Source organism: Charadrius vociferus, unplaced genomic scaffold (assembly GCF_000708025.1).
Source record: "Charadrius vociferus isolate BGI_N301 unplaced genomic scaffold, ASM70802v2 scaffold610, whole genome shotgun sequence".
Classification (NCBI taxonomy): domain Eukaryota; kingdom Metazoa; phylum Chordata; class Aves; order Charadriiformes; family Charadriidae; genus Charadrius; species Charadrius vociferus.
In genome coordinates this window covers 335,510-357,159 of record NW_009646437.1, presented here as the reverse complement: position 1 = coordinate 357,159, position 21,650 = coordinate 335,510, and the positions used below count along the sequence as shown (strand labels likewise).

At 37.5% G+C, this 21,650-nt stretch overlaps 1 protein-coding gene across 4 annotated transcripts in view; it reads left to right on the top strand.

Moving 5' to 3' along the window:
* Positions 1–21,650, top strand: part of CDC42BPA (CDC42 binding protein kinase alpha (DMPK-like)) — a 188,274-nt gene that overhangs the window by 115,031 nt on the left and 51,593 nt on the right. For all 4 annotated transcript variants that reach the window (XM_009881824.1, XM_009881817.1, XM_009881810.1 and 1 more), the window contains exons 11-17: positions 50–172; positions 5,792–5,925; positions 7,559–7,801; positions 8,058–8,168; positions 13,851–14,098; positions 19,001–19,106; positions 20,853–20,977. In XM_009881824.1, coding sequence (XP_009880126.1) covers positions 50–172; positions 5,792–5,925; positions 7,559–7,801; positions 8,058–8,168; positions 13,851–14,098; positions 19,001–19,106; positions 20,853–20,977 — 1,090 coding nt within the window. The remainder of the gene's footprint in view (positions 1–49; positions 173–5,791; positions 5,926–7,558; positions 7,802–8,057; positions 8,169–13,850; positions 14,099–19,000; positions 19,107–20,852; positions 20,978–21,650) is intronic.

The following is a 21,650-nucleotide window of genomic DNA, read 5'->3' as shown; positions in this document are numbered from 1 at the left end:
TCACATGTCTGCCATCTGATTTGTCCCTGTCTCTTCAATCTTTTTCTAGAGTCCACCCAGACAGTCCAGGCTCTGCAGTATTCAACAGTGGATGGCCCAATAACAGCAAGCAAAGATTTAGAAATTAAAAGTTTGAAAGAAGAAATTGAAAAGTTGAAGAAACAGGTAACAGGTATGCTGTAAATATTAATGTGAAAACTGTAATGGGAAACAATATTTTGGGGAGATTTTTTTCTCCTAGCGTAACGCTAGCTTTACTTTGCTTTCTAAAAGAGTCTTTCAGTCTACTTTTACTTCTCATTTTACCCTTCACTCTTCATTGGTAGCTCAACATTTTCTACAAATTCAACTTAATACTCAGTACTTCAATAATTCCAGTTGTAAGGTACAAGGAAGGTTTCAGTGAATCCTGCTATTATTATTAGTGGTAAAGTTCCACCAGTTTGAAATTCTGATGTTGCTATTTTACATGGATGTGGATCAGGCTCTACCTGAGAATCTGTGAAACCGTGACCAATTTCCATAGTACTGCCTCTGCCCCCACCCCCCGCCTTCCTCCTGCAAAGTCTCCTGCATGAGTGGATTCAGCACTTGTTTGATTACTTTTGGCAGTATCAAAAATCACTGCAGTCCTTTCAGAAGTCATAGTCACTGTAGCATATCTTAATATTCCTTGCTTTGTACATCTCTGCACTCTGGTATGCAGGTACATAGGGTAGTAAACTGGAAGGAAGGCAGGTGTTTCTTGCTTACGAGAGCAAACATGAATGGTGAAGACTTTAGCCTAGCAGTTTTAATATTCTTAAAAATATTTGAGGGAAGAATGATTTGTTATGATTTGAGCATCAATTGATATTTTTCATTTTCTCATTTTCTGTTCGATTTTCCTTGGAAGAGCCAAACTTGTGAGATGTGATATTTATGTTTTCTTTGAAATCACAGAGGTCTATAGCATGCTGTTGTATAGTACATTGTAACTGGATATGGACTAAAAAGCTAGTTCAGACTGGACATGTGGTTTTCTGAGTATTTTCTTGGAGCAGTACTTTTAGAAAGGTCTGGGTTATCTTGAGAGGTGGGCTGTGTGCATGAAACTACAGAGATATTGAGTTTTTCCAAGTGAGAGGGAGGAGAGAAGGGTGTTTTCCAGGAGAGAGGACACTATCGGCTATAAGGCTGCACTTCCATGACCAGCAGAACTGACCAAACAAAACTGCCAAAAAACGGGTTCTGCTCACAGCTGTGTGGCCCCTCCTCTCTCTGTGCATGCCCCAGACTCTTGACTCGCTCAATTGGAGGAAGAAAGAACTATCTAGATACAGAGAATTTAATCAACTTTGGATCTAATAAACTAATGCAAAGTAGGCAATAGAAGCATATGAGGAAAGGGAGATGAGAAGGGGAAGAACCACCTCTCAGCTCTGCTGTCAAAGAGCTATCATTTCTTACAAAACTGAACATTTGTTTCCTTTCCATTTAATTCCTTTGCTTCTGAGTTCATGCAGATTTTATGAAAACTAAAAATTTGACTATCAAGTGTCTCAGTACTATAGGTTTGAAAAGTGTTTTTGAAATCTGTGCGGATAAAGAGCTGAATTTCTTTAATTAATGTCATACTACCTTTCTTTAGAACTGCCAAACTAGTCAAAAAGCAAAGATCTATGTAGCCCAGTATTGTGTGTCTTTAGAGGCTACTGGAGACATTTAAAGAAAGATTCAAAGAAATCCGATCTATCCAAATCCATCTTTTTCCAACCTTAGTCTCCCAGATTCTGGCGATTAACATTTTAAGAAATTCCAGAAGGAGAGCTTCTATTGCCCCACCATGTTGAATATAGCTGTTAGTGAACCAATTTTCTGTCTGTTTAGCTAACAGCTTTTTAGCCTACTTTAAAAGCTAGCTACTCATACCAATATTTGGTATTTTTGATTTGATGCTCTGAAGTATGTTAAAGGGAATTTTCTCTCAAGTGATTCATAGCATAGGACTTCTGTTATCCTGCTCCATAACGGTTTCCTCAAAATAGGATTCTGAGAGCAGAGACATCTTCACAGAGAAAGAAGGGAAGTACAGAAAGATGTTTTCTATTTAGAAAAATCAACAAGATGGATAGAGACTGTTAGGTATTAGGGCTAGAATTGTAAAAACAGGGAGGACGAATCTGATTCTTCTTGTCAATCCAAATAGGAGGGTGTCTGCATTTTATGTGAGAGAAAAATCAGACACAAGTAGCAGTAGATGGATCTCTATTATATGTCCATATCTTACCTGTGGGAAGGGGAAAAAAAAACACCCAGCAAGAAAGGTTGGAGGAAACTACAAAGAAGATTTGTTCTGTTTTGTATTTGTAAAAAGACTGTTCAGTTCCTGAACGTGTCAGGAATGCCAGCAGCAACAGCCACAGAAAGAATAACTTTAACTTAACTTCCAGACATCTTAGTTGATGCGTTCAGACTCTGCTGCTACATTATGGAGCAGAAGCATGCTTTGTATTAACTGCAGACTGCAACACATAGATTATATGCTGTTAAAATTGTGTAGTCTGGAAAAAGTCTGTTACAGATATACAGTTGGACAGCTGCTCTGGTGTGATGCAGCAGTTTTTTATTGTACCATAAGCATTATTTTTGGATGTGAACATGGCTTAACTAGCTCAGAGAGGATCACTCTGGTTTGAGTGATGCCATGTTGGCACTATGTCAGGACAAAGGATTTGTGAAGTTTCTCTCCAGCCAAATGTCCCTCCACTTGCTGCTGTAATGAGGAAAAAGACAACGCAATCAGAAATCTCTGTTCTGCAGCAATTTCATCTCTGGTTTTGGCTTTTTGGAACCATTGAAAAGCAACATCTACAAGAACAGCTTTTGAAGGGGACCAGCTCTTTGTAGAAAAGCATCAGGATCAGCTTTAAATTATATTCTTGACTATGGAGTTTCAACTTAGATTTTAATTCATTGCTGAAGGCATTACTCTCTCTCTTTGTTAATGAAAAGCAAAAGTGGTGTGGGAACATTCCCCAACAAAACTGATATCCCTTGTCAAATTTAAAAGAAGTCAATGTCTGGTGAAAGCAGTTAATATTGAGAAGGTTTTCACTTAAGTATCCATTCAGAATTGTCTGCTTCGCGCCACGTATATATTTGTATGTTTATTTCTAGATACAATATGTGCTTTTGGTTTTTGCATTGGAAGTGAATAATGTGATCAAATGAGGAAGGTGTAGTTGTCTAATCCATCCCCAGTCACCACATAAGTTTCCGGATATATACTTGAATGCCTTGTCTGGTGCACAATACAGCCATTAGTTAGAAGACACTCATTTGTGCCTTGAGTTGTAACTAATACAAGTTAATCTGATAAAATCAGAAAAATAGAATATTGTATTTTGCTTGATTTTCACAGAATCACAGAATTTTCAGAGTTGGAAGGGACTTCTAGAGATCATCTAGTCCAACTCCCCTGCTAAAGCAGGATTGCCCAGAGCACATCACTCAGGACTGCATCCAGGCGGGTCTTGAAAATCTCCAGAGAAGGAGACTCCACAACCTCCCTGGGCAGCCTGTGCCACTGCTCTGTCACCCGAACCGTAAAGAAGTTTTTCCGTGTATTTGAACGGAACTTCCTATGTTCCAACTTGCGCCCATTGCCCCTCACCCTGTCACTGGGAACCGCTTAAAAGAGTGTGGCTCCATCTTCCTTCATCCAACCCTTTAGCTACTTGTAAGCAATAATAAGGTCTCCCCTCAGCCTTCTCTTCTCCAGGCTGAAGAGTCCCAGCTCTCTCAGCCTTTCCTCATAAGGGAGATGCTCCAATCCCTCAATCATCTTAGTTGCCCTTCGCTGGACTCTCTCCAGCAGTTCCCTGTCCCTCTTGAACTGGGGAGCCCAAAACTGGACACAGTATTCCAGTTGTGGCCTCACCAGTGCCGAGTAGAGGGGGAGAATGACCTCCCTCGACCTACTGGTCACACTCTTCCCTATGCAGCCCAGGATTCCACTGGCCTTTTTGGCGACAAGGGCACATTGTTGGCTCATGGATAATTTACTGTCTACCAGGACCCCCAGATCCTTCTCCTCAGGGTTATGGGGTTTTCTTTGAGAGAGAGATTTTAAAACTAAATTGATGACAGAATACAGGCACAAACCAAATGATGGTCACGTCTGAATGCTTCCAAATTTAGGGAAGCTAGTTCCAGGTTTTCTGGGTGGTGTTTAAGTAGATATCTTAGAAATTTAGATATAATTTTGAAATCTAGATCTGATGAATTTTAAGAAGGCTCAGGTGCACAGCTGAACTTTATGCTTTGGGCTCATCTGTTGGGCAATTAAATGTAATGTAATAACATCCTACAGTGAGTGAGTGCATATATTAGCTAAAATGTTACCAACAGCTAGGGTGCATAGATTGAAAATTACAATTTACTACAAATAAGTCACAACTAGCTTTTGGTTATATTCTTCAACCTGTTTTAATGCCTTTTCTGGAGCCATAAGAGTAAACACCTGCTTAAAAAGGTAATAAAAAATGAACACAAAATTGTGTCAAATTCTGGAATGTCACCAGGGGGACCTTAGAAGAAAACATTTTTCCCGTATATCTAGTTTTCCAGGAGGTGACAAGCTAGCATATGCTTTCAATTTTTGAGGTCAAAGTTATAATTTTTGTTCGCTAAGTTACATAGGAGAAAACTTTGAGGAATCTTTAATTTTGCCAAATATGTAAAGGGCAGCGATGGAAGAAGAAAACAGAGCTGTGGAACAAAGTAGTTCATGCACAGAAGAGAGATTTATCTTGGCTCAGCAGAGCCATATATAAACTTTCTTTTTGCTGGTGACTCCAGAGTAGGCTACATAAGAGAGGCAGTTAATAATTTCTGGCTTTGAGCTACATTTCTTACTTAAATGCATTCTTTTAAATTTTTAAACAAGAGTCAGTGAATTAAAACAATAGTGAATATTTGTCTGGGTGTGAGCTAACGGTATTCATTTGCTTATAAAATGAATTAACCTACCTTCGTATATATCTTGCTTTAAATTCTTGTTTTTAAGCGAAGGACTAGGAGGGGAAAAAAACACCCGCTAGCTAGAAATTTTCACTTGTCATATTTTATGGATTTCAGTTTTTCATGTTGCAGCATTTGAGCGTAGGTATATGACATTATTTAGCTGTGGTGTAGAAATGTACTGTCATTGTGTAACTGACAGTTGGCCAGAAACTGACTGTAACAGTTTTTCTGTATTTATAGTAGTAATAAAGCAGATCACATAAACACAAGTGGTTTTCACACTAGAAATAAGTAAAATTGTCTGAAGTTAATTTTAAGTGTATCAACAGGAGAACACTTGCCAGCTCTTGAGTGACTCGTTACTTTTACTGTTTCTTTCTGGAGGAATTTGCAGGGAGGAGGGAGACTGTTTATAATTACGGTGTAATAAAAGATGCATTATATATTATATCACAGTGCATAAAAGTCAAATGCATATGTCACGTTAAAGCATACTTAGCAGAATTATGTATAGTGCATGATTATTATAATGTGAAAACACAAGTTGATACCATTTTCAATGTTGTTTTGCAGCAAGCTGCGATCTTTTATTCTGTTCCATTAAAATCAGATAATGGCAGTTGAAACAGCCTACTCCCCATTTTAAACCAGATAAGAATTTCGTTATTTTGTGATTAAATAGAAACCAGAACAAATACTGAAGGGGCTTCAAGCAGCTAGACTATGCTGTTCTAGAATAAGGATTTCTTTCTTAACATATTTAGAAGTCTGTTGCTTTTTCTAGATTCTGGTCAGCTAGAACAGCAACTCGAGGAGGCCAGCACTGCAAGACGGGAGTTGGATGATGCGTCCAGGCAAATAAAGGCTTTTGAGAAACAGGTCAGAACGCTGAAGCAAGAGAGGGAAGATCTTAATAAGGTAAAAGGATTTTGTCAGCAACTCTTCTAAACCCTAAAGACTATTTTATTTTTGTTCATTTTACTTGAAATAACTTTCAAGTGTAAAATTAATGAGCAGACAACAAATGTGCAGTGTGACCTACTTTGCTTTCTGCCTCTTTTTCGAAGACAAGGACATTATTTAATGCATTGTATGTGTGATTGCTGGGTGGTCCCAGGTGACTGCTTCCAGATAGTAGACAACTCCATGATCCGAATTGCATGGTGGCTGCAAAGAAGGGTTTATAGCTTTAGATTTAGGTGATAATGATAGCGATTAGAAGACAGAGTAGAGAAGAACTATTCCAGACAACTATTTTAATCTGAAATATGGGCGAGACTGTAGCATGGAAAAAATGTTAAGAATATTAAGGTATTAAGGCTGTGTTTCCAGAAAAGAGATGTGAAAAATTGCCCAAATACAAAGCCTGAAAAGTAATTTGAAGTAACTGCAGTTAAAGAATACTGGGGTTTATTTCTTTGTCTCTGTCTCCCCGATTCCTTGTTTTCTTATTTATAGCATACTGTCTTTAATGGCTCTTTTTTGTATTATGGCTAAATCAACCTGTAATCAGGTGTGAAATACATTAGCCTGTTTCTCATCATGATTATATTGAGTATTTTAGAGTCCACACTCAAGGTTGATGTGCCAGCTGTGTGTAACACTGTTTCTTTTAACCCTTAAGGCTCTTAAAACCTTGAAAGCTGCCAGTTTGTCCAAGAAAGACCATCTCTCTTCTAAAACAACTTGTAGTGATTAGGATGTCGTTTTAACAACCTTAGAAAATATTTCTAAATTTATATAGATGTCATCAATGCCAAAAATGAATTCTTTCTGCCGCTCTTCTTTTCATCCTTAGATTTGCCTTTCCTTGCTTCTTTGTTCTGCTCTGGTTTGGCTGAACATCATTGAACCATCTAAACTGTTGTGATCCCTCATTCGTAGTGTAGTAGCACGGATCTAGGACACAGCAAGCTTTGTGAAAGTATTGCGCTGTAGAGTTACCACAGCACTAGCAGTGTTATTTCATGTGGGTTCTTTTAAAAGAAGAGTTATTATATATTGCTGTTAATCACTGCAGGTTTTGTTGCCTGAAACTTCCTGTAATATTTGATATTATAGTACAGTGCATAGAAATCATACTCACCATTGCAGATCAGTTTTCAAAAGCTTCTAAAGCAGAAATTTTCACAGAGCAGAGCTTTTAATTCAATTAACACAAAAACTTTTGTTAGTCATTTAGCAGTTGTGATAAGTACTGTTCTTTTTATTCATTCAAGTAGTTCTTGTAAAACCATGCTAATGACATTTTTAATTAAGAAAGCAAGGTATTTTAATGCAAGTGCTTGAAAGCCATTGTGTTTAACCTGTAATAATAGAGTAAATTTTGACTTGGTTTACATTTATGCAGTTTTACTAACTTTAGTAGCATAAAACCTGACCTCTTTCCTTATTTATAGAGGCATACAATCTGTATCATAGATGCATTCATGAAGAGCAATGAATATGTAGTTTCTGTTCACTCTGGAGAAGGTGTTAGATGCGCATCCAAAGACAGAAGTGGCCTTGCAGCTTTCTAGGTTTATTACTTCATTCTCTTTTTAAACTGTAGGAACTGGCAGAGTCTAGTGACAGATTAAAATCCCAAGCCAAAGAGCTGAAAGATGCACACAGCCAGCGGAAATTGGCAATGCAGGAGTTCTCAGAGATGAACGAGCGGCTGACAGACTTGCACTCTCAAAAACAAAAGCTTGCCCGCCAGCTCCGAGATAAGGAGGAAGAAATGGAAGTGGTGATGCAAAAAGTAGAAAGTTTAAGGCAAGAGTTACGCAGAACAGAGAGACTTAAAAAAGAAGTAAGTGGTGAGAAGACTGTTTAGAATCTATGAAATAGTAGTTCTGTGTAAGGTTTTCTGACAAAGTAATTTTTTTATGTTATCTGTAAATCTTTAACTCTTTGATTGTTGTTTCAAACAGTACCTATTTTGTTTTCTGAGAATTTGAAATGTCCAGTTTAGTGCTGAAGATTTATCTCTTATATTGAAAACCATCGACAGATTTTGAGAAAAAATTTAAGAATCCTATCTATTAAAAACGTATGTACTTTTGTAGCTGGAAGTCCAAGCTGAAGCCGCAGCTGCTGAGGCATCCAAAGACAGGAAATTGCGAGAGAGGAGTGAACAGTACTCTAAACAGTTGGAAAGCGAAGTAGAAGGGCTAAAGGTTAGTCTATTTTGATATTAACACCTGCAAACTCACTAGTCAACTAGGACTTGGATCTGTTTGATTGCTTTCAGATGTAGGACAAAGCAGTATTGTCAGTTTGTCACTTCAGTTGATGCTGAATATTAATGCAAGCATGCATCGCATTATTGTCCAGAAAAACGAACGTTTGCCTAATGCACTTTTCAGGCCAGTGTGTTCACTGCTCACTGAAGTATTTCTTAATACTTGATGATTTCTTACCAAATTGCTCTCATTATTACTTTGTTTAACTTGAACTGTTAAAAGCGTGGGGGTTTTTTTAGTATAGGATGGTTGAGTATTTGAAGATAAACCTGCAGCCTGTGCAGGTTTCTGTATAGGTGTTTTGCGTACTGTGTTGTTCCTCAGCATTGAAGTCAAAAGAAGGATGGTTTCCTCCACAATAGATGTCAATTGATGTAACTGTAAAGGAAAAGATTTAGTGTATTCTGCATCTCAGCCAGAAGTTGAGACATTTTTGCACAAGAACAGCATTGAGCATGAAGAGTTTTGTTTATATTGATGAGAGGAGCAGAAATTCAAGTAAGCCAAGAATGGTAACTGTTATTTCATTCTATGATTTAGCATTTCATATAGTGCTCTGAAGAAATCGGACTTTCCCAAAAATTGAATGGAAGGTTTTTCATTTCCACATGAGGGTTGCTGTTCATTTACAGCAAAATTCTGTTCCCAATATTTTGTCCAGTAGGATAATTCTAAACTTTTTGTGCAAAAAGTCAGATTAGGCCTATTTTAGTCTTAATTTACATGAATAACAGGAGGTTTTTTATAAAAATTCTGTGGGACATTTGTCAACATTACATCACTGCACAGAAAATTTGGGCATTTTTTTTGCAAACATTTTATTTTGTCTGCCTTTGTTAAATGAAGATAAGGAAATCCATTCCATGTGAAATTTGGATTTATAAAGCTTCTGCTGCTTTGAATTCAGATTGCTATCTGAAAATTAAGATGTGTTTCTTCTGCTTTCATGAATCTTCACCATCAGCAAAGAGTTTGTAAGACAGTTTAAGAGGTGAGAAGAATTTATCGGAGATCTATTGAAAATAAAAAAACCACTGATTTATAACACCAGGGCAAGTTTATCAGAGAGGAAAGGGGACATATAGCTTTCTTAGTAATATTTCACAGTACAGTAAGCCACACTTTGGATCATGTGAGCTTGTTGTGGTACTGCATTATCCATTCAGTAAAAGCTCTGCATGGCTCCTTAGTTAAGTTCAGGAGATGATCGTAGAGAAAAGGTCAATATTTAAAGAAAAAGGAAAGTTTCTCCAAATGAGGAGAACAGAAAAGCCTATAAATGATGGCAGTTTAAGTGTAAACAAGATGCTGATGGCTAAATAAAGAGAATTTAGAGAGCACTTTGCAAAGGATGCTCGGAGTGATTGTGGCAAATTCTTTAAATCAAAGCAGAAAGCCACCTTTGGAAACTTGTGGGGCTGTTTGTTGGCAGGGATGAAAAAGGTAACCTCTGAGTTGATAGGGCTGTGGCAGAAATGTTCAACGAGTTTTTGGTGTGTCAGATTTTACTGCCAAAGCAGAGGAGATTGCCAGACAGAGTGCATTCTCTGCAGCAGGTGGGTCAGATGGGCCGGATCAGTCTGAGGATGATGTGTAGGAGGCATTAGAGCTGGCATGTGAGTCAGATGTGAAGTCACCCAGAGTGGTCACCTTGCCGAGGAGGTTCTGAAGGAACTCAGGTGAGAAAGAGCTGGCCGAGATGGGCACCTTCTTGTTACAGACAACCTGCTGTGCCACTGTAACTCTCATCCAGAAGATCCTGGGAACTGCAGAGGAGTGGGTCTGACTTCCTTAGGAAAAGGGTAGAGGCTGTAGTAAACAATAAGGTCGGTGGGCCCATGTATGAAGTGGAGCCTACTGGGAAGGAGTCAGTGTGCCTTCTGTCCAGCCAAGTCCTGCAATGCTCACCTGCTGGTGTTTGGTGAAGTTGTCAGTAAGCGTGTGGATAAAGGAAATCCAGTGGATCTCATGTATTTGGATTTTCAAAAAAAAACAGGCTCAATATGAGTCAGGAGAGTGCCCTGGCAGCCAAGAGCGCAAACTACATCCTGGGGTGCATTAAGCAGAATCTAACTATCTATGTGCCAGGTGGTGTATTATGTCTCACTTGAAGCAGGCATGTATGAAAACATCTATTTGGATGTCACTCTTAAGTTTGGGCAGGAAGAAGCCAAGGGGAAATTATGTTCTAAGATCTACAAAATCACGAAGGTAGTGGATAAGGTGAATGGAAATGGCTGTTTACCAAACCCTGCAGTACTACAATGAGGGGCACTGATGAGGCAAACAGGACATGCACTTAATACAGTACTTCCTCACAGAACAGGGAACATTTGTTGCCACGGGAGTTTGTGGTTGTGACAGTATTAGCAGGCTCGCAAAGGGATTTGACAAATTGATGAACACCAGGTCCCCTGACTGTGCAGAGAGGTACCCTCTAATGCCTTTAGTCTGACAGTCATTGTATTCAAAGGGGAACAGACTGCATAAAAAAGGCAGGCCTGCGTGCTGTCCCCAAATAGCCACTGCTTTAGGAAAGATGCTGGTCTGACCCAGAAGGCATCTCTCAGCGTTGTTCTTCAGTGAAGCTGAATACAGTACTGGAATGGTAAGAACAGTGAAAGCATACTGTATGAGTAAGTGAAGAAGTTAATGACTTGGACCAAGTTAATGTTGGAGGAAGGTACAAGAAGAAACCAGTTACCATTTGCAATAAGTTTCTGATTCTAATTAAGCTTCCATTAATGTTGAAAAATAGAGCTATATGTAACAACGGAAGAGGAGAGCTTTAATTTTCATCAGAGCAATATTATAATGCCTACAAATCTCTTTCTGTTCTTCACCAATAGATAGGTGTACTTACTGTTAGTTTTTAGGGCACTTCATAGATGTGCTAGAAGATCTTACACTTGCTGTTTACTTCAGTAAACTTAGTTATAAAGTCTTAGGTGTGTATCCAGACAACCAAAATTATGTTTCTGGGTTGAATTACACATATAGAAAAGGTGTGTTGGGTGAGTCCGGTTTGGGCCAACTGGGCAATTTTTCATGCTAATTTGTACAGCTGATTTTTTGTTGTTTTTATTCTTTTGTAAGTTCATTTCAAGCAAATTTAGACCAAATTCTGCATGTTAAATATATTGGTAGCATATTGAAAATTAAATTCTCAACTCTTTCCTTCCTACCTGAGCAACAGCAGATTATTAAATTCAGAGGAATAATACAGTAATCCACATAAGTGATAATTAATAGGATTGTAATTAGGAAGATTGCATCTTTCTTAATATCTTGCATTTGGCAAATATTTATACCATAAAACTTTGGGCTATTAGCATGACAATCCTAAGAAAGGTTCTTCATATTCTTAACCAAGGTAAACTATTATTACCATCTGCAAAGGGCAAGATACAAGCCTTGAAGCAGTACAAAATAGCACTCGTAACAAAAGGTTAATCTCATTAAAGACAAGCCAGAAGTCTTCAAGATTTTTAATGGTACTTTCATTTAGGATTACGTTACTTAAATAGCAAGTTTTCCCATGCCGCCTGCTCTGTTATTGCAGTATTTAATGGTTATTCTTTGTCAGTCTTCAAGTGCAAAACTTGATGTCTGTTAGTGTTGCAATTACGGTAACCGTAGTACCTGATATACATGTCAATACATATAGTAATATTTACAACACTGCTGTCAGTTTGGACCATTGAGCTTCATAGCTGCCTAATGAAAGAGCTGCTGTGTGGAGGTTTTTTGTTTGGGTTTTTGTGTGTGTCCGTGTGTGTTCATGAGAGGGAGAGAGAGGGAAGACTTCCAGAGTAGTTATGACATCTAACTATCTACGTGCCAGGAGATGCATTATGTCTCAGTTGCACCGTTTGTCCACTTGAAATGGGGATGTATGAAAACATCTATTTGGAATTTGTGCTTACATAAATTAAAAATATTTTCTCTGTTTACTATATTACTCTAGTTCTGTAAGCCACTGTACAACACCATCCAGCTCTCTCTTTTACTGCACCATCTGTCTTACTGTCTTAAGAGTATATTTTCATTGTGGAAAAAAATTCTGAAATACCATTAAAACATTTTATATACCTGATAGATGATGTTGCAAAGCCTAAATGTTTTATGTGCTCCATTGCCATGCACGTTTAGGCAATTCAGCATGTTGGGCAGTAACAAACAAGTTCAATAGTTAACTGCCTCTGCTTGAAAGAAAATACCTGTGCTTCCCTTATTTTTTTTCTTTTTTAGTCTTTCTTTCTCCAAACCATGTCCTGTTAGGATGGCATCTTCTTTCTCCAATTTACTATTCTGCATCCTAAGGGCAGGATTTTACTCATAGGTCAAAACAGGTGGTCGTTTTGATGAGTTAGAGAAAACAATGCAGTAGCAGCACATATCTGGCTCATACATTTAGGGGGTTTTGCAGCATTCTGCTGACGCTAACAGCGAGGCGCAGCTTTCTCATAGAATTTGTCGGGGTAGAAATTCAGCTCATCTGAATGTTCTACAATGACACTTAACTCTTAAAGTCTATTCGTACATCATCGAAAGAAAATTACCCAAAGCCATGTTTAATTAAGGGTAACTCAGAGGATTTTAATACCTCGTGGTAAGAATGGAGGTACAATTAACAAAATATCTTCAATCCTCCTGCAGGTGTGAGACAGTCACCCTAAGGAAGTAGGTTTTCCAGTTACCTGCACTTTCTCAAAACACGGTGTTTTTATGAAGTAATTTCCTTTCCTTCAACTACCTTTAATTACATATATAAAAAAAAAAAAAAAAAACAGAAAAATATCCAAAGCAAGTTATACGTGTGCTTACATTTAAAAGTATCTCCATACTTAGACTTCAGTGCATGTCATGCCACTATCTCATTTTGAACCTGATCTTGCTCCTCCTCTATGTTATGGCAGGACATTGAGTTTAGTGAGTGCAGCATTTGGTGCAAATGTGTATGTATCCTGCAGCAATGTGTAAAGACTATTGAAATGCCAGAAGACCTCACTAAGAGAGCTATGCAGCTTCGAAAAGTGAAGTAATTACTCTTATTGTTTAAAGCTTGTTTTTCCTATTAATCCACTGTCATGTAAATACTCAGTTTGAGTAAAATAGGTCAGGTTTCCCTTCTGATTGATGCAATCCATATAGTGTTCTTTAGCTAGATTTTAGCCTCTGCTTCTCTTAGTATAGCTTTTCCACAATTATTTGTGCTTTGAAATATATTGACTGTATATCATAGTCCTTATTCTCCATTCCTGAAAGTCCCTTGAACTTCTTGCTGTCAACCATGTGCGTGGGAGTGTAAAAATCTTCTAATTCTGTGTTGACTTTCTGACTGCGTGTAAGAGGAGTCAGAATGTAACCAGATATATTTAAAGTGATGATCATATTTTAAACGTCCTGAAAACTATTACTGCATTTAAATGACAAAATGATAAAAAGCACAGTTCAGATTTATGCTGTAATAAATGTTCAAAAACGTTGAGATAGGTGTGCTTAAATCAAGTCTGTAATGGGATATTTTCTACACATAGACTTATGAATATTGAGTTGTTACTAAGCATAATTTTCAGCATTCTTAATGTGCTAACTTGGGGCTGTTTATTTTAGCAAAAACAGGTTGGTCGCTCACCTGGGGTAAGCAGTATAGAACACCAGCAAGAGATCACTAAATTAAAGGCAGATCTGGAAAAGAAAAGTGTTTTCTATGAAGAGGAGCTATCTAAACGTGAAATAATGCATGCTAATGAAATAAAAAGTCTGAAGAAAGAACTACGGGATGCAGAGAGCCAGCAGCTTGCCCTCAAGAAGGAGATCATGATTTTGAAAGACAAGTTAGAGAAAACCAGAAGAGAAAAGTGAGTATTGTATGGAATTTACCTTTAAGCTCAAAATACCTCTGTAAGTCTCCTAGTATGTTTCCAAACACACTATCACTTCCTTAGCTGTAGTGCAGATCAGTGTATTTTGGCTGAGCTAATGCTGGGGTTGAAAATAGTCACCTTCATAAAATACGACAGAACTAAAAAATCGACAAGCCTGTACTGAAACAGTTAGTTTTGTACCAGAATTCTTGTACTGGCTGACCATCCAAGGTACGTAACTTGAGTTGCAGAGTTGCAGCTTGGGGTAAGTCAACCCCTGAAGCTTATGTTGCAGTTTAAAATAGGGGGTTTTTGACATTTTTTCCTGTTTGATATTTTCATCTTTTGATGCAAAACTAATGTGTTAGAGATCAACTATTGCTTGCATTTCTGCCAGCACAGGAACAGTCACTTAATGCGGACTAAGGCTAATCCACGCAGGGTTCCATCCAGTGTTAACATCAGTCATCAGACTACTGTAGCCGTAAGCTGCTTTATCTCTTCTGACATGGTAATTTGTCAGAGACCTGCTTTTTTCGCTCCCCCATGGTGGAGCTTATAACTGGCCTTGAGAATGTTCCTTGAGGCATTCATCAATAAAAACAAGTTTTTCTGTCGGATAGTGTAGTAAGAGAAATAGTTATAAATTGAATGTGTTCATTTCCATTCATAAAAAAATCGGAATGCCTTGTAGACACTAACATAGGTGCTTCTTTTTGCTGCTGTAGTAAGATGGCATATTAGAAAAACCATGGCGAAATTCCTGTTGAAACTTAACCAAACGGTAGCGAGTCCTTAAATACAAGTAGTAAATAAAATAAAGAATTTTTCAAAAAAGCTTATGCAAATACAGGTGGAAATACTATTTCTCTGGTAAATTGTCTCTAGCAGGGGAAGTAGATCGTACCACCTAGAATGCAGTGGATGAACTGTTTCTTCCTAGAATATAGCTATTCATAGGCTTGACAAATTAACACAGTAGTTTGCTGCTTTGTTCTAGCTTGAGAGGTAAAACTTGCATCAGCAGCATGTTTTCCTTGTACTACAACTTAATGGTCTTGCTGATCTACGAGTTATAAATGCACAAAAGGCAATGCTGTCTTGTAATATACACAGGTGATAGTATGATACTCCTTTAATGCCATATTAGTCCAGTAGTGTCTCAGAAGGAAGAATATTCAATAAAGAATCATTAATAACTCTTTCTGCAGGTTAAACTGTTGGTAAAGATCATGTCTCCAAACACTGACCAGACCAAAAACTCCTTGGAGTTTTAACAGAACCATTCCAATGTTGCACAGCTGCAAAAGTTCATGTCCATCTAGAGAAATAACAAGTGGCTTAACAATGCTGATCTGCTCCATGCTAGCTAGTTCATAAAACTTTCAATCTAGTTTCTTTCTATAGATAAAAAAAGAACCAGATGCAAATCTGGTACTGATGTAACCGTGTGTTTCTGCATGTATTTCAAGCGTTGGTGTGAGAAAACATTTTAAAGCATGAACAGGAGTGTGTCACATAACCAGAATCCAGCATTTGGCCCTTAATAGGAAGGGCTTCAGCGTTGTACGAAGTCAAGTGTCCAAGCACATGATGAGTTATTAACAAAGACCTGATCTTAACTGGGTTTCGTTAAACAGATGTGCAGAATCTCATGCAAGTATTAGGACTCCAAAGAAATGCAGAAGTCCACTGTTGAAGTTGTGCTACAGATTGACTTCTGTAGTGGTTCAGGGATTTAGGAGGGAAGCTTAAATATTAGGAATGGAATAATTGCTGTTGCTGCTTGATTCTCTGTGTCTGGTAGTTTTTCTTAAGAGAACGTGGATTTGTTTGTTTGTTTGTTTCTGCTTACACATATTGGTTTTAGCTTTTGTAATCAGGCATGCAATGCTTTTTGTGAGTCTGCCAGTACAGAGGCGTTCAATGTAAGTGTTGAAAAGGAAGCACCTGGAGGCTTTATGCTGAAATAAATGGAATTATTTCAACAATAGGCTTGGGCTGGGCGTGGGGTTGAAGTGTACATACACAGTTTGGGAAATAATATTTTAATAATCTAAAAATAATTATAGTGCGTATTAAAAAAAAGCTTTTGATAAGAGGATGCAGTTGCATTACTTCATAAGGGCTATAGAGGAGAGTGAGTAAGAGCTTGGTCAAAATCTGTGTATACTTTTTTATGTAACTTACATGCTGATGGCTTCTGTTTCATTTTTTAAAATAGGTATGTTTTCTCTGTTTCCTTCAAATTTAAGCTTTCTTACTTTTGCTGTTTCAACAGCGTAAGTCTTCAAGGGAAGGAAACTACCTTTCTGTACAAAACGATTGCCCTTTGCTAAAGTCTGATAAACTGCATGCTATTAAAATTGGGAATGTAGGGACACAGTATCAGGCCAGTGATCTGGGTACCACGATATTCCATTTCTTAGAATTGCCATGATAAAATATTTCAGAAGAAAGTGCAAGAAACTGTGTAAATCATGTTTGTAGAGTTTTGTCTTAAACCTGCCATTTAATGATAGATTTATAAAGCAGAGGGCTGTATAAAACAGTGTGTGTTGTTTTAAATTGTGTGGTATAAAGAAGCCTGGGGGCTGCTGTTTGTTTCAGGTCTGCTTTTCTTGGTTTCAAAGCAGTAAGATAAAATAGTTCTCCGCTTTGTACAGCCACGATAAAGAGCTGGAGTGACAAAGTGATACCATAAAGCTGTATTTCACATTACTTGCATGTGGTTTGCTACAGTTATTTTACTGATAAAAAGAAAGCTGGATCATGTATGATTTCTTAAACTTGAAGAGCGGATACATAGCTAAATTTTAGATGAGAGAAAAAACTTGATGGGAGAGGAGGATGCCAGACTTCAAAGCGAATGTGTTATTTTGATCTTCCTGGCTGTCCAAGGTACGCCTATGGAGTCTGTCACAGTTCTGTGGATTGCTGAGTTGATGTTTGGGTATGATAGATTATACCCACGTTCTCCTCTGTTTAAAATTTATCTTCTTTGTTTCTGTATTATACTACAGAAATCTGACTTACTGGGTTAGTGACACTCACTAGTTGAATTAAGAACGTAAAATACAGAAAACTACAAATATGTTGGGCTCTTTTACCAATTCAAAGCTTCTTTAATCTACCACCATTTATGACTGCTTTGAGCCTTAAAGCCTTAAAAGAACAAATTTTAGACAAATACAGAATAAAAAAGCCTAAACAAACCCATAAAACCATAAAATCTAAATAAAAGAAATAATCAAAAATGAGTTCAGTCTACTGTCTGAGAAATTAGCTTTGAATCTATGCCTTGCAAACAGAAGCAGGACCTGTTATTAATTCCCCTGACAGCCAATGCTTTAATCTCTTCCTGCCTTTTCCCTAGACTGCTCATCATATGCATGGAATCTGTTGATATAGAAAAGGAGTGGTGGTGAATTTCAAACTTGGCGTTTAAACAGTAACGATAGTATGTTACTTTGCTAGGATGTAGTGTTATGTTTCAAAGGATGCCTAGCAACATAGAATTTCGCCATGAGTCTAACATGCTGTACTAGATTTCAAAGAGTGGTTGAAGCACTAAATGAATTTCAAATTAGGAATAGGAAATTCAAACCAGCATTACTCTTAACTGGGTTCACTGTAACCACTGACACTTCTCATCTTTTAAGGGTGTTCTCGCAATTTGGCAGAGTTGTAGTAGTTCTGCATCTCGAAAAAAGAGGCGAAGATGTAATTTCTCTCTTGCACAATGTAAAATTCTGATTGGCATCCGGAAAAAAAATTGCACTGCTCAAAACAAGGTTTTCCCGGGATTTTATTTTTACAGAGTTAATCTTTTGGACTGGGCACTTTTTCAAACCTTTTAAGGCTGGACAGTGGTATTTGCTGAGTGGATATTTCCAGTATCTGTGGCATTGATAGTGTAGTTCTGTCAACCAACTGATGAACTTTGTGACAGCTACCTGGACAATTGGTGAAACAGTGAATACAACAAGCAATGTAGTGAGTCTCAAAAGAGTGGATGTGAGGTGGGAGTTAGGTGTCTAAAACATTGCCATACGCCACTTTAAGGAAGTGACAATGTTTTTTGGCAAACAGAGGACCCGCAGCTTCATTTATTTTCAGGTTCTCATATTCATTGTGCAAGATCAAAATTGATGTTAAGCAGAATCAACCAGGGGTTCTTCTACTGAATGGCATCCACAGGAGAAGGGAAGAGTTGGGGGAAACCGCTACTTTGAAACTTTCAGAAAGAATGGTCCAAACCTGCTCTAGAATCTGGTGATATTAAGAGTGTATAGGTTATCTGATAGTAAGTATACAGTACCTGAATTTACAGTTCAAATTTGTCCTCTGGCTGTTCTAAATTGTCCAAAGACTACCCAATATAAGCTTTTCTTGTCAGAGACCCAGCCCCAAGCTCTCTAATTTAGCTCTTCTGTGTTCTGGTTTCGTATGTGGTCATTTTTGCCTGTCATTCTGTCTGCAACTTAGAAATGTCTAAGTTAAAATAGTGTTTCTGTGAGCTGAGAATTTACCCTGAATGTCTTAGAATATTGATGCACACTTTGGTCTTCAGAATTACAGCTGCTCGGTGTTTGAAGGATTAATCTAAAGAATAAAATACATGTAAGTGGATTGATAAACATTAGCTCAGTGGAGCTCTAATAATTCCACACTGAAGGAAAGATCGTTGTCAAATGATAAAATTCAACAGACTGTCTTATAGTGCTAAGATGGTAGTATAATACCATACTTGCTTAGTTTTGATGGGTTGTGGTATTACCAATGTAGTACTTTCCATTCAAGTAGCGTGTGCATTTATCTTCAGGTATTTAAGTGAATAGTGTGATGAGTTTTAGAATGGGAAACCTTATAATTCTACTTCATTTTATTTCTTAGCCAAAGTGAAAGAGAGGAATTTGAAACAGAGTTCAAACAGAAGTACGAACGAGAAAAGATTCTGCTAACAGAGGAAAACAAAAAACTTTCGAATGAACTTGATAAGGTAAGTGCTGATTAGTTGAGTCTTGAGTTTACAACTGTCGTGTGCTTCATACAAATTGAACAATATAGAGCTGTATTGGTTATTATTAACTCTTAATTGATAGACAAAATTAATATTACAGAAAAAGCGGTGATTAGTATTTGACTTGAATAGAGAGTATCTACGTGTATCTGAACTTGAGAATGTGTGCACATATATATAATCATATATGCGTATTTATTTGTAGGAATTGAGTTAGATGGTCTTACAGTTTGGTAAGATTAAATTTAGACAATATCTTTAGCCAAAAAAAAAATAAATTATTTCATTGTATGACCCAAATATAAAAATACATAGTTAATGATGTGATTACTTAGAGTATATTTGCATGTCAATTACTGTGAAAAAGCATGGCCCCTCCCACCCATTGAGATTAAGTGTTACTTTGAGATATTAAAAAAATACAAATGATAAGGCATATTAATTGAAGCGTGTTGAGCAAGGAATAATTGTTTCGTGCATTTAGATTTTCTCTTTATTGTTCATTTTGACAGGTTATTCAAGTTCATTGTGGATTAGCCAAGTCTTGCTAAACTTGTCTATTCTTTTCATAATGCATTAAATTTTCTAAAAATATGATGAAAGTACAGTGTTCTTCAAAGTAAGCATGTTTGCATGTCAGCGTTCAAATTAAAGTATATTTTCATACCAGTATAAGATGCATACTATATATGCCTGTATGTAGGCTTAGTCCAAGAACAGTAAGAGACTAGTTACACTTTGACAGTTTTTCTGCTCGGTCTCCTTTTTATTTTTTAATTTGGTTAGCTTTGTATTTTTCTTGTCAAATGACATTTAGTAAATAGGCATATTTAAATCATAAGCCCATTTAGATGATAAATATGGAGTACCCATATTAGGGATAAAAAGCAGAATAGATTTAAAACTGATATTTTTGGCATCATTTTGATTTGTTAATGTATTTCAGTACTAAAAGAAGCCTTACACATGAGATTCATTCTCCTAAGCAGGCCTTCCTATAAAGTCTGTCTGATCCTCTGATTCCAGTTTGACTTTCTGAATAATTATTGAGCATAATGAAGGTTTAGTTGCCAATACCAACTCAGGTTAGCTGTGGCTTTTGTCTTGCACAATGTGCATGTGTGAATGACAGCTCTGTGAATGCGAGTGAGGTTAATTGCTAGGCATAACATATTGTGCTTACAGATGTGCATTTAATTTCAATTTCCCTGTCTGCAAGTAAGTAAAATGAAAAATAGGGGGATGTGAGACACCTGGAGAATTTCAGGACTGTCTCATGCCTGTATCTATCCAGATCATTATCCGTGGTTACTAAACACGGGAGAGGTTCGGCAGTTTTACCTGAGCTGTAACAGTTTTTGTGCCCTTGCTTTGCATTTTCAATGTATTTTTTTCTATTTAGAATATTCCACACCTATAGGGCGCAAAGCAGAAACCTTCTAAAAGTTACAGAGGCATTTGGAGAGTAATTCTCAGAAAATTAATTAATTTGTTAGAGGAAAAAATGTAGTTCTAGTCCTTAAAAATGGCCTTTCAGTACAGCTAAGGTCATACATGAGAAGACATTCTGGCTTTAATTGTTACGTGATGCTTATTGTGATAGGTAGTGCCAATTTTTAAAGCAGATGCACGATGTGGGAGAGGGGAACATGAGGCTTTGAGTCTGCACAGAGATGGATTCACAGCAGCTTATACCTTTAACAAGTTTTTTAAATTTTCATTCAGCTCACCACCATGTTTGAGAGGCTGAGTATGAATAACCGGCAGCTGGAAGAAGAGATGAGAGACCTGGCTGATAAAAAGGAGTCCGTGGCCCACTGGGAGGCCCAAATCACTGAGATCATCCAATGGTGAATACTCTGCTTTAATGTCATTGCAGAATCCTCTCAGTATGTGGTAGGGCTGTTACTGAGTTTTTGCCTTTGCACATGGCGCTTGCAAGTGCCCAGGTGAACTCTCACACCCGCCTGGGATTCTGTTGTATTTTTACTTCAGATTTTAGTAATATCCAAATCTGGAAGATTGTGTTCCTCCTTAAGAGCGAAAGTGTCTTACCTAATACAACTTTTTTAAGTGCAGAAAAATCATGGCCATTGGGTGTGGCTTGCGGCTTTGGAAGAATGCTGGAAAGAGTCATGTGCTGAGCTTACGCCTCCAAGAGGGAATAAGCCTGGGAAAAGCAGTGGCTGAGAGTATTTGTGTCTCGGCATTAATTTCCTTCATCTGCTTGGCATGTGGCAGAATGAAACAAATACAGTGCAAGTTTTATGGGATTTTTTTTACAAGGAGGGCATTTGAGACTACCACAAAGCTAGTCAAGTGATGTTTCTAATAATACTTTTGCTAAATAATGACGTTATGTTTCTGAAGTCTTCTGTCCAGTTCTAATAAATTAAGGAAAAAAAACCTCAAGTTCAAACTATTAAAAGAAAAAGATTGTTTTATCTAGATGGCCTTTACTTTTCCTCTCCATGCCTGCTTCCCTCCCTTCCCCTTCACTTTTATGGTCCATGGCAGTGTTTA